Source organism: Danio aesculapii, chromosome 5, assembly GCF_903798145.1.
Source record: "Danio aesculapii chromosome 5, fDanAes4.1, whole genome shotgun sequence".
Lineage (NCBI taxonomy): Eukaryota > Metazoa > Chordata > Actinopteri > Cypriniformes > Danionidae > Danio > Danio aesculapii.
In genome coordinates, this window is record NC_079439.1 from 7,678,229 (window position 1) to 7,692,195 (window position 13,967).

Sequence of the window (13,967 nt, forward strand, 5' to 3'; positions counted from 1 at the left end):
CCTAACCTCTAACCTGTAATTGAGCATTTCCTTGTCTATGTGTATTTTTTTACCTTTGCTTTGTTTATTGTTTATGTAATGCAGTGGTGGGCAAATCGAGGCTTCATGAAACACTCAAACAGTTGAAGCAAATGTGTCGAAGTTTCAAAACGTACAAAACCCGTCTCTATAATGACACCAAGTGGTCATGTTCTAATGATGTTTAACAGAGCAAGGACATTTGCACAGAATTTCCTATATTTTTTTCTGGTAAAAGTCACTTTTCTTTTAGTTTGGTTGAATAAAAGCAGTTTAAAAGCATTTTTAAGGTCAATATTTTTAACCCCCCTAATAAATTCGTCACGATTACCAGCATTCTGTTTAGGACTCGCACAGACCGCATGTTGAGCGCTCCCTCACTAACACCACTTCCAACAACAACCTAGTTTTCCCATGTGGTCTCCCATCCAAGTACTGACCAGGCACAGCCCTGCTTAGCTTCATTGAGTGACAGGTTTTGGGCTGCAGTTTGAAATGGCTGTAGCTATTTTGTTTTGCTGCCTGCCCTGAGCATTCGCCTGTTTATATCAATCACTCTCTGGATTATCTTCATGCTTCTTTCTGTTCCTGTTTTGCCCTTGCCTGTATGACATCACAAAAAAAATGCATTTGGATAGTCACATCTGTTGTCAACCCTAGTCATTACAAAATTATTATAATTGACTGGCAACAAAACAAATCACTGCTATCGACTGACTTTATTTAATAACATAACTTGCCTAGTTAACCTAATTAACCCAAACTAGTTAAGTCTTTAAATTGCCTTTTAAGCTAGTATCTTACAAAATAACTACACTGTAAAAAAATATATTCCGTAATCCGTATTTTGTGTTTATTTACAGTTGTGCATTGCATTTAGGGATGTTGATTTCTGCTCTGTCGACTTTTGATGTTGAAAATTCAATTCTACATTTGAACAAAGTGACTTTTTATTGACATTTTAGTAGTTTGAAATAATATATTGTATAAGAAATCATATATAGAGATGTATAAGTCTGTTAAAGAACAGAAAATGTGCTGGCAGTTTATTACAAGGCTTCTGTAGCGTAATATATGACACCAACCCAGACAATATTTCACTTTAAACTATAAAAATGTTCATAAAAGTCACTTTTTCGAACTTTTCAAGGTTTAAAGTTGTTGGAAGAAAGATCAAGATATCCTAATGCAATTCAAAAGTATAAATAAATGAGGGAAAAAATTTAAATAAAAACTTGAATCACAAAATGTGGAAAACTGCTAATTTAGAGACATTTTTACAGTGTACAACATTATTATTTATGGCAATCAATGGCAAAGCCCTGCAGATCACTAGACAACATCCAAACTACACATCTGCCATCGAAATGGACTACATGTCCCAATATGCACCTCACACACCAGTTCCAGATCACCCCTGATTACTCACACACAGCTGTAGCTCATGAAGACTGATACCCTGGACTATTAATACACCTCACTCTTATTTACGACAATCAATGGCAAAGTAAATTAGGCTTGTTATTGGAGCTAGTTATTAAAATTATATTTATAAAAATGTGTTGAAAAGAAATCTCTTCTGGGAAGGCAAGGCAAGGCAAGGCAAGGCAAGGCAAGGCAAGGCAAGTTTATTTATATAGCACATTTCATACACAGTGGCAATTCAAAGTGCTTTACATAAACAGGAATAAAAGAAACAATTATAAGAGAAATAAAAACAAACATAAAAATGGTAAGAATAAAAATAAAATAAAATAAAAGCTGATAAAATGTGTTATAAAAGAATTAAAAAGAAGAGAAAAACATAGTAGTTCGATCTGTCGGACGTAGCACAGTGCTCATTCAGTAAAGGCACAGCTAAACAGATGTGTTTTCAGTCTTGATTTGAATGTGCCTAATGTTGGAGCACATCTGATCATTTCTGGAAGCTGATTCCAGCAGTGAGGGGCGTAGTAGCTGAAAGCCGATTCACCCTGCTTTGACTGAACTCTTGGGATTTCTAATCTATTTGATCCTAAAGATCTGAGTGATCTGTTGGGTTTGTATTCAGTGAGCATATCTGTAATGTATTGAGGTCCTAGGCCATTTAGTGATTTATAGACCAGTAATAATACTTTAAAGACACTGTCGTGTTTTAAATTGTTTTCACAATACTTCCAGATTGTGGAGTCACATTTCAGGAAAGATCTGTCAACAATATATCACTTTAAACTATTAAAAATGTTAATAAAAGGCACTTTTAAAAAAAAACTTTTTGAGTTTAAAAGTTGTTGAAAGAAAGATTAAGGACACAATTCAAATTAATAAAATAAAAACATAAATCTCAAGAAAAATCCAGAATTTTTGTATTATACATTTTATATTATAAACAATTTTTATTTTATTTTGGAATATTATAAAATATGACTGTAAATTTGTTATAATTTAATTATTTATAGAAGCTACTTCATTTTTAAAAAAAAAATTATTATGCATAATAAAATGTTGGGAGAAAAAAATCTTTCCGGGGAAAAAGATAGATAGATAGATAGATAGATAGATAGATAGATAGATAGATAGATAGATAGATAGATAGATAGATAGATAGATAGATAGATAGATAGAACAAAAAATTCGTATGTAAAGTGATATGGAATCTGTATTACTCACAGAAATACTCAATTATAAAGATGTTTAGAATCAGAGGTGCGTTTTCACTTTTTTTCACAGCGCATCCAGATCGCGGAAGCGCACATTTCAGCTGAAGATCCGTCGCTGAATCCGGTCCTAGTGTTCGCTGTAGCCGGTGGAGGGCAGAGGCGGGCAGCTGGATGCGGGTTTAACCGAGATACGGGACTCACGCTGCTCATTTTCGGCGAGCGCACATGCATACCGCTGGATGCTGGAAGCCGAAAAGCCACCTCCTGCACACATCCAGAAAGAGAGAAGCTGCCCAAACACAGCATCATACTAGTAAATGAGCGCGCGCACGAACTAATGAGCAACTCATGCAGAGGAGCGCGCGCGCGTCTGTGGAGAGCCGAGCGCGCGTAGATGAGAGATAGAGAGAGGGCGGCTGCGCATCGCTCCGTACCCTCGGTTACCGATTCTCCGGTCCCGGGACCCTCTCCTGATCTCCCGTGCAGAACTCGGGACGCGGAACGGTGTCGGTATTTCCAGTTCAGCGATAGAGCTGCTCTTCCTTGGTCACGGTTTAACATACGCCGAAGACTATTCCGCGCTGAGGAGTTTCCAAAAAGTCTCCAAAATCATGGCGAAAACAGGACGCCAGAGATTGCGATTGGGATTAGTGCTTCTCTTTCTGTGGGTTCTGCTCCAGATAGTTGACGCGCAAGGTAAGATCGCTGCTATTTTTATTTTGGTGATTGGCGAAAGTTTATTTTTATTGTGTGTGTCGATTCTACATTCACATCGCTATTTTAATATGACATTTTTTTTTTGCGCTCATTGAGTGATGTGGTAATGTTGCATCGAAAACAGCCGTGTCAGTGAAGTATTAGGCTATTGAAATTGTGATATGATCTGGTGTGGAGATCTTGATCTGGGAATCCGAGACCGCAAAAGCCACAGTCATGTCGTGTAGCCTAATTTAAAACACCCTGATCCCTTAATAGGCTACATCATATTCTGGTTTATGTACTCATTATGAGTTATGGATTGATAATTTGCTGCGCGCTCATGAATTATTCGTTTACTCTGTTGTTGTTGTTGTCTAGCATAGTTAGCTAACCATCTTAATAGGAAGTATAACTACATGAATGCATGTGAATCATTTGTAATCAGTATAAATGTCTATGTATGTGATTATTAACTGGAGTAATTCGTGTTGCCAGATTTATCGAAAATCTACGGTTTAGTGAAAATCTATTTTTATGGTTACTATGTTGATCTCTAAACTTTGCGAACGACTATTTAGAGCAAATTAAATTAAATTAATCCAATATCAAACAAAAAGGGATCAGGGGTAGCTTAATTTATTTATTAATATTTATTAATTTAATAAATATTGTGTCGGTGCTCTTTAGGTAGGGGATTCATCAGAATAAACAGCAAAAATCAGTCTAAGGCACTCGAAAAATGTAAAAAATAATATTTAAATATTTTTCCCCACATTTTAGAGTGTCTTGGACTGATTTTTGCTGTTTAACTTAAATTAATACTTAATTGTCTCTAAACTATTGTTGTGTATACTTTTATATTATTTCTCTTGTTGTTTTATTGCTCTTGTTTTATTGGACGGTGTCCTTGAGTTGCCAGAAAGAAGCCTTTTAAATAAAATTTATTATTAATATTATTCATTAATTTCTTTCTTTTCGGCTTAGACCCTTTATTAATCAGGGGTTGCCACAGTGGAATGAACTGCCAACTTATTCACACCACAACCACAACACTACATGTGAACTATTTGTAATCAGTATAAATGTCTATGTATGTGATTATTAACTGGAGTAATTTGTGTTGCCAGATTTATCGAAAATCTACGGTTTAGCGAAAATCTATTTTTATGATTACTATGTTGATCTCTGAATGACTATTTAGAGCAAATTAACTTAAATTAATCCAAAATCAAACAAAAAGGGATCAGGGGTAGCTTAAATATTGTGTCGGTGCTCTTTGGGTTGGGGATTCATCAGAATAAAAAGCAAAAATCAGTCTAAGGCACTGGAAAATAATATTTTGATAATTTTTTCCCACATTTTTCGAGTGTCTTAAACTGATTTTTGCTGTTTAACTTAAATTAATACTTAATTGTATTTAAACTATTATTGCGCATACTTTTATATTATTTCTCTTGTTGTTTAATTGCTCTTGTTTTATTGTACGATGTCCTTGAGTTGCCAGAAAGACGCCTTTTAAATAAAATGTTTTATTATTCATTAATTTCTTTCTTTTTGGCGTAGTCCTTTTATTAATCAGGGAGTCGCCACAGTGGAATAAACCGCCAACTTATCCAGCATATGTTTTACACAGCGGATGCCCTTCCAGCCACAACCCAAAACTGGGAAACACCCATACACTCTTGCATTCACTATGGCCAATTTAGCTTATTCAATTCCCCTATAGCCGGAACACCCGGAGGAAACCCACGCACACACTTAGAGAACATGCAAACTCCACACAGAAATTCCAACTGACCCAGCTGGGACTCAAACCAGCGAACCTCTTGCTGTGAGGCGATCGTGCTACCCACTGCGTCACCATTATTATTATTATTATTAATAAATTAATGTGACCTTTGTGGTTTTGCAAATGTTGTCTCTGAAAAAAAAAGTTTTAAATTATTATCTTTCAACATTTCTCCTTTTGGATAGGCTTTTTTGAAGCATGCATGGAATTTTGTTATTGCGGATTCCAGCGGGAGATTCCACTGAAACACTTGGATATCTCTGGGATTTACAGCCAGCCTTAGCTTTCCTTTTATGTTTTTTCTTCTTCTGTATTCAGATAAATTGAATTTCACCAAATATAGGCTGTTTCCTGAAAAAATAACATTAAAAATGTGGTGCTGCTGTCCTGACCTTTGATAATAACAATTTATTTCAATGATTGGCAGTCATAATTATATACTGTGCTCAAAATAATATTCAGTCATCATTTCGTCACCCTCATGTCTTTCCAAACCCGTATGACTTTGACAAAATCTCTGTGCCAAGTGTCATCCTTGACATATGCCAAGTCTGAATAACCACAAGCACAATTGAAATCTGAGAGCGGCGGTGGAGGGTGAGATTTCATTGAACAATGGTTTTAATTTTGGCCTGTTCACCACACAGATCTGCACAAGTCACGTGGACTATATGGTTTTCATATGAAACTAATTTTAAAAGAATTATATATTATTATTGTTTATTTTGCACATTCTCCTCGTGTTGGTGTGGGTTTCCTCCGGGTGCTCCGGTTTCCCACACAGTCCAAACACATGCGCTATAGGTGAATTGGGTAGGCTAAACTGGCCGTAGTGCAGGGCTTGACGCTTGCTTTTTTCAGGAGTAGCACATGTGCTCTTAAGTTGAAAAATTTAGGAGCACATTAAAGAATTTTAGGAGCGCAGTGAAAATATATAAAATAAACAGTGTTTTTGCCTAATAAATGTACGTGAGAGATCTTTAGAAGCAAAGCAGTTTCATTCATTTGAATACAATAAGTACAATAGGTTTGATTTTACTGTATAACAGCTTAAAAAGTATTTAATAATTAATTATAATTTAAGCTATGGCGACGCGGTGGCGCAGTGGGTTGCATGTTCGCCTCACAGCAAGAAGGTCACTGGTTCGAGCCTCGGCTGGGTCAGTTGGTGTTTCTGTGTGGAGTTTGCAGGTTCTCCCCACGTTCGCGTGGGTTTCCTCCCGGTGCTATGGCTTCCCCCACAGTCCAAACACATGCGCTATAGGTGAATTGCGTAAGCTAAATTGTCTGTTGTGTATGAGAGTGAATGAATGTAGGAAGCGCTGATGTTGAATTGGGTCTCACACTAGATGTGCCACGAAATGCCATCCATGGCCGAATATTAGACGTTTTCTATGAGGCTTGCAAGTTATGCGGCTCTGCTGCCATTCGGCGCCATGCGTTGCTTAGCAACGTATACAAAACAGTGTAAAGACCGCTTGACGTGAATTAAATAAAGGAGTAGAGATGTGCTGTTGTTGATCGCGTCAGCATGTGCTACTCACAATAGATTTCCAACGTAATACACCATAAGTTAGTGTGAAGAGCATGTTGTTTTACTGTGGCCGAATGAATTAAGTCATCAATCAAGTTCGCACACGTCTATTTTTAGTCGCAAATGAGAGAGAAATGGTCGCACTGTCGAGCCCTGTAGTGTATGTGTGTGAATGAGTATGTATGGGTGATTCCCAGTACTGGGTTTTAGCTGGAAGGGCATCCGCTGCATGAAACATAAGTTGGTGGTTCATTCCAATGTGGCCACCCCTGGTAAGTAAAGGGACAAATCCAAAGAAAAATGAATGAATAAATATAACTAATATATATATATATATATATATATATAATTATTATTATTATTATTATTGTTGTTGTTGTTATTTATTTTTTTATTTTATGCTGTGGTAACTATTTCATAAGTGCGGTCTATCAACGTCAGGTGGTATTTTGTACAAATTTAAAATTAGAACAACTTGCACTTAAAATATAATTTGCTCTACTGATGGGGTCAAACGTAACAGTTTATGCAAGATTTACTTGCTTACTCTTGTTTATATTAAATATATCTGACTTCTTTCTGAACTTTGCGGCTTTTCCCAAAATTTCCGACTATATTTTGTTGATTTGCTTTAAATAAATTTTTTTAAAAATTTCCAGACCCAGACATTGGGTTCTGTAACCTAAATTTTTAATCCATATATAAATTGTGTGTGCACAACAGCTCAAAGATCAAAATCCACTGAATCATTGCACAGGGAATCTCCCATGAAGGCCATCCCAGTTGTTGTTGAAGGCCAAGTGTTGTTGTTGTTTTTATATACAGTTGAAGTCAAAATTATTCACCCTCCTGTGATTTTCTTTTTTGTCTTTTCTTTTTTTTTTAAATATTAAAAAATACTGGGGTTGGGGGAATTCAGGAGGGCTAATAATTCTGACTTCAGCTTCAGGTAAATAGAAACAGAAGGATGTTGCGGCAGATGCTGCTGATGTGAAAGACGTGCTCTGCTCGCACGTGCGCTGTGAAAGAGGCGTGACACCATGCCTGTGTTAAGTAGTGTGCCTGCAACAAGTCTTTATTTAATTTCTCTCTCCCAAATTTTCACGGTCTTTCGCAGTACTTTTTGTGGGTAAATGCGACTTTGCAAGTTAACACATTTAACATGCAGTGTCTTCTTCTGGTTAAATGCCGAGTTACAGACAAGCATAAAGGTATATACTGCCACCTACAATCATGATGTGTGTAAAAGTATGGCTTAGAGAGGGTTGTTTGCGTCCACATGACCTTTGTTTTAGGTGAATCTGTGTCGTGATGACGTCATAGAAAGCATCTAGACCAGGCATGGGCAAACTCGATCTTGGAGGGCCAGTTTAGGGTTGGTGCAAAACTATGCAGGGACACCGGTCCTCCAGGATCGAGTTTGCCCATCCCTGATCTAGACCCTGAATTTGCGAGAAATCCATGACATTTCTGAAAAAAATCGAGATCCACAAAATTCTGCAGTTTGTTTGATCGCAAAATCATGGAGAGACTGTAACACCACAGTACAGTTACTAACTCAGTTCTCAACTGTGTTATTCAAACAAACTTACACAGCCACTCCCCTTATCCACCGGTTTCCTGGAATTTCCGAGACAAATGTTGACAGGTATGGATATCTGTAAGCTAATGTGTTTTAGCACTAAATAACATGTAGATTGAATGTTATTGTACAACATGGGCTCGTTCTGAAAACGTAACCCTATATACAATCCTGGAGATTGCGATTTATGTAGCCAGAAGTACGTATGGCTGCATTTCGTCTTTAAAACAAACACTACAGGGAGGTATGATGCAGTTCCTTTTCACACTTACTAGCTGACCGCTTACCTCCGTATGCACAGCTTTCTCGCTGTTACCATTTTGTCTAGTAGCTTGCCATGTATGTTGGTGGACTTGAGAGGAGTTAACCATAATGATGGGGTTCGAGTCCGGCGAAGAACGGTTCCAGAACGGAGTCCATAAAATAAACAAGAATATAACCGGGTGAGAATGTTGTAAAATCTGAAAACGTTGTAAAAATCAGGCTAGGGCTTTTCTTTTTCTGGATTGCTTTTGAAAACTTTCGATTTAGTTTAGGGAAGTGGGTGGGGGGATCAATCTGTATTTGAAAACACTATTGGTTGGGTTTAGGGAAGGAGAAAAGTGTGTCAGTCAGTCATTTGACAGCTGCCTCTGGTGGATTTATATGAGAACAGCAGGCGCTAATGACACTCATGAGAGAAATTTGAGATCTCAAAAAGCATAAACAGCGGCCTCTAGTGGATGTATGCGAGAACAGCAGGTGCGAATGGCACTCGCGAGAGAAATTTAAGATCTGAAAAAGCACAGAGCGGCCTCTGGTGGATTTGCGAAAACAAAAACTGCAAAAAAAACATACCTCCTGGGATGTATTTGGCACTCTCTGGAAATGTATATAGAGGTACATTTTCAGAATGAGCCTGAGTTATTATTGTAACAACTTAGGAATTCAAAGAAGTACCGCTACATTTTATTTCCGCACTGAAAACTGCTACCACAACTTAACCACAGGACACGGTGATGAAATGACGTGATATTTGGCAAATCCATCAAGGTTTGCATGCAAAATGTACTATTATAGCTTGAAAAGCAAATGTTGTCAGGTCTCAGGCAAAAATCAGGCATGGGCTTTTCTTTTTCTGGATTGCTTTTGAAAATGGTTGGGTTTAGGGAAGTGGGTTGGCGGGTCAATCTTAGCTTTTAAAAACACTATTGGTTCGGTTTAGGGAAGGAAATAGTGGGTCAGTCAGTTGACAGCGGTCTCTGGTGGATTAACACAAGATGAGCAGGTGCTAATGGCACTAATGAGAGAAATTTGACATCTGAAAAAGCGTATCCAGCGGCCTCTGGTGGATGTATGTGAGAACAGCAGGCGTGAATGGCATTCGCGAGGGAAATTTGAGATCTAATAAAGCGTACACAGCGGCCTCTGGTGGATTCGCGCAAAAAAAAACATAAACATATCTCCTGGGATGTATTTGCCATTCTCCAGAAATGGATATAGCGGTACATTTTCAAAATGAGCCTGGGTTGTTATTGTAACAACTTAGGAATTAGCTAAAAAGTACTGCTACATTTTATTTCCGCACTGAAAACTGCTACTACAACCTAACCATGGGGCACAGTGATGAAATGATGTGATATTTGGCAGCTCCATCAAGGTTTGCATGCAGAATGTGCTGTTATAGCTTGGAAAGAAAATGTTGTCAGGTCTCTGGCAAAAATCAGGCATGGGCTTTTCTTTTTCTGGATTGCTTTTGAATAGTGCTTTTAAAAACCCCATTGGTTCGGTTTAGGGAAGGGAATAGTGGGTCAGTCAGTTGACAGCGGTCTCTGGTGGATTTACGCAAGATAAGCAGGTGCTAATGGCACTAATGAGAGAAATTTGAGATCTGAAAAAGAGTATACAGCGGCCTCTGGTGGATGTATGTGAGAACAGCAGGCGTGAATGGCACTCGCGAGGGAAATTTGAGATCTGAAAAAGCGTACACAGCGCCCTCTGGTGGATTCGCGAAAACAAAAACTGCAAAAAAAAAAACATCAACATACCTCCTGGGATGTATTTGCCACTCTCCAGAAATGGATATAGCGGTACATTTTCAGAATGAGCCTGGGTTGTTATTGTAACAACTTAGAAATTAGCTAAAAAGTACTGCTACATTTTATTTCTGCACTTAAAAACTGCTACTACGACCCAACCATGGGGCACAGTGATGAAATGATGTGATAGTTGGCAGCTCCATCAAGGTTTGCATGCAGAATGTTCTGGTATAGCTTGGAAAGCAAATGTTGTCAGCTCTCTGAGAAAATCACTTAGTTTCTTTCATCCCGCGCTACTTTTGTTCCCGCTCTCCCCTCTATAGACTTGTGAAAATACAGTAGCAGAAAACAGAGCTCGTGTTGTATGAGGAGAAAGTACAAAACAGCTTTGAATGACATAAGGCTGAGTAAGCTGTTCCTCTAAACTCGCTCTATTCTTCCAATCTGATTTTTGTCTTTTACATTTTTAGGCATGAGATAATGCATTTGAGCTCCATTTCCAGGAAGCTAAGTCCTAAATTTAGTTTTCATCGCTCTAATATATCAATGCAAAGCGTTTTGCCGTTTCCATCTGTGTGAATGCGTGCTGTAATGCTGAGTTATGAAATCTGAGAGCGTCTGTCTTGTGTCTCGCTCTTTCCCGAGTGTTTTATGAGTCTGTAATGGAATCAGAGTTCATATATGTGACTCCAGACTGCTGAAAGAGCAGGACGTCGTTAGTGGACTGAGGTTTCTAAGTCACTTTAAGGAGACAAGACAAAGTGGGAATGACTCCGTTTTTGTATGCCACGTGTGTGTGTGTGTGTGTGTGTGTGTGTGTGTGTGTGTGTGTGTGTGTGTGTGTGTGCAAGCTCAGGGTAAGTGGTGGCCATCAGCTCTAAGACACAAGAAACCCAGCAGCCCATTAAAAAGCCATTAGCTAAAGCCGTCTCTCTTGCCGCTGAGTTTGTGTTGTGTGTCAAACAAACAGCAGGGCAGAGAGAGAGATAGAGAGTAAAAAAAAATCAAAAACCTGAAGTGGCACACTCTTTAAGCCAGCATGTTAATGTTTCTTAATATGTTCCTGGTGAATTGCAAGAGGTTCACTGGTGTATTAAATAAGGAAATTACCTCGTTTTATGCTTCTGCTGACATCATTAAAGCCATTTCTTTTCCTACATCGTGCAACGTTTCACTGTGAAAATGATTTCAGTGAAGTTGTATTTAAAGGGGACCTGTTAAAAGTACCAGTACATGCCTAAAAATGTAGTGCGAGTAAAAGTATGTTGTAAATAGTACTCTAAGTATGAGTATTTGAGTATTTGTAATTTGTTATTTACAGCACTGCCTGTTATGCACCATTTTACAAGATGTCAAATAAGTCTCTGAGTGTGTATGTGAGGATTCAGCTCAAAATACCACACGGATATTGTTTTATAACATTTTGAGTAAAGTAAAAAAGCAAAGTAATCTGATTACTTTTCACATAAACTAATTAATGTAATCAGTTGATAATTTTCCAGTAGTAATCAGTTAATAGTAATCGATTACTTTTTAAAAGTAACCCAAAACTGACGTATGTCACATTTCACAGTTTTATGTGGACCGATCTTATTATTATAAACACTTCTCAATAATATCTTCTCACAAGTATGGAATGAATCCCCAGTAAGAAACAGGAAAAGAAAACCTAAATATGAAAATGTAAACAAGTGATCACTTATTTACTGTAAAAAACATTATAAAAAGTCAAGACAAAACATTTTTGTGCTGCTTTAACTTATTTTGATAAGTTAATCAGGTTTCAGCTACATTTTTAACTACGTTTTCGTAAGTTGAGGTAACTAGAAAAGTTAATTCGATTCAATAAAAAAATTAAGGCGACATGGCGGCTCAGTGGTTAGCACTCTCACCTCACAGCAAGAAAGTCACTGGTTCGAGTCTCAGCTGGGCCAGTTAGCATTTCTGTGTGGAGTCTGCATGTTCTCCCCATGTTGGTGTGGGTTTCCTCCGGGTGCTCCGGTTTCCCCCACAGTCCAAACACATGCGCTATAGGTGAACTTTTATTAATAATTCATAATACCTTACATTTATATAGCGCTTTCCTAGGCACTCAAAGCACATTTATTTTCAATGAAAATGCGCTAAGCTCAGCCTGAAAAGTCGCTAAAGTTGCTAGATTGCGTCATACGTCAATTTGCATATTACTGACATCATCACGTTCAACGTATCTGAACAGCCTATGGTGAATAAAGGGGTATTTATATATGCACTATGCTTTATGTAAGCATGTCAATTTAACTAAATCTATTGCAGTTTGAATATAGTATATCAATATAGATGTGTAGTTAATTTGCAGTAATCTCTCAGACGTAATAAACTCAAACAAGTTCCGAAAAGTTCACTAAAATATATGTGATTGTGAACAAGAACAGAATAAATGGTCGAATTAAATTGTTAAAATAAAGGAGAAGCAGATCGGTTTGACTGTACAAGGGAAATACCTTCACACTGCTGGTGCTAAATCATTTGCCGTCGGTACGCAGAGGAGTGATCTGCTCTCAGGCTGCAGGTGGGAGAGGCTGCTGTATGAGGACTGGGCCGCCTGTCAGTGCTCTGAATCTCATCTTATGTTACCTCTTCTCGGCCAATCAACGCGGAGAATGGCTCTCTCTCACGAGTTAACGCACCTGCTGCGCGTGCCCATCGTTAGGTCAGTTGTTTTCAGTTTGAAACGCTACCGCCCTGCCCTAGTCAGTGTAGAAAGATGATTTCTGAAACTACACTCAAAAAATTAAGTTTGCTTTTTTTTCAGATTACGTATTTAAAATGTGCTGAAACAACACAATTCTTGAGGTTTTTTGTGGGACAACTTAATCGGTTTAAGTTCAATCCACATAAAATTTGTAAATAAAGTAAGCTAACTTAATTATTTCATGTTTTCCCAACACAAATCGATTGTGTGGAACCCAGCATTTTTCTACAGTGTAATAAAATAGTTCCTGTTTCCAAAATGCCCATAAATCATGTTTTTTTTCTGTTCTAATTTCGAGAGGATCATGTGCTTATGATTGCTTGCGGCTGGTCCCGCATTATCCAACCTATGATTCAATCAGACGATTTCCCAGACGATTTCCTTATGGTACTATAAATACCCTAAGTTCCATATAACAGCCATCTTCGTTTTGAAGAATCCCCCCTTCCACCTTTACTCCTCCTCCTTTCCTAGATGGGTGGCACGGTGACCCAGTGGTTAGCACTGTTGCCTCAAAGCAAGAACGTCACTGGTTCTAGTCCTAACCAAGCCAGCTGACATTTCTGTGCGGAGTTTACACGTTCTACGCGTGCTCACGGGCGTTTCCCCCGGTGTCCCCGGTTTCCTCCCACCGTCCAAAAACCTGCAACTTAAGTAATTGACTAATCCAAATCGGCACCATAGACATGCTCCTAGTAAGTAGTTATCTTTTAAGAGCAATCACTATCTGTTCATTAGCTACTAAAGCAGGGGAGTTCTCAAGATCTACCTGAGCTCAAACTCCCCTCTCACCTTGCAAACAGGAGGGAGCCCCGGGCTCAAGGATCATTTGAGCTCAGGACTCTCTCCCGAGACAGCATGCCAAACAAGCTTTATAATCAATCATCGGCTAAGTGTGAACTCTTGAAATAAAACCATAATATCCATAAATGACTAAAAATATCTGGGTTTTTT

At 38.2% G+C, this 13,967-nt stretch overlaps 1 protein-coding gene across 1 annotated transcript in view; it reads left to right on the forward strand.

The window, feature by feature from the left end:
* The first annotated feature begins 2,815 nt into the window (after positions 1–2,815).
* The window catches only part of LOC130229905 (netrin receptor UNC5C-like), a 279,294-nt gene continuing 268,142 nt past the window's right edge, over positions 2,816–13,967 (forward strand). The window contains exon 1 of the mRNA XM_056458925.1: positions 2,816–3,353. Within this exon, the coding sequence (XP_056314900.1) occupies positions 3,269–3,353 (85 nt within the window). The 5' untranslated portion in view covers positions 2,816–3,268. The remainder of the gene's footprint in view (positions 3,354–13,967) is intronic.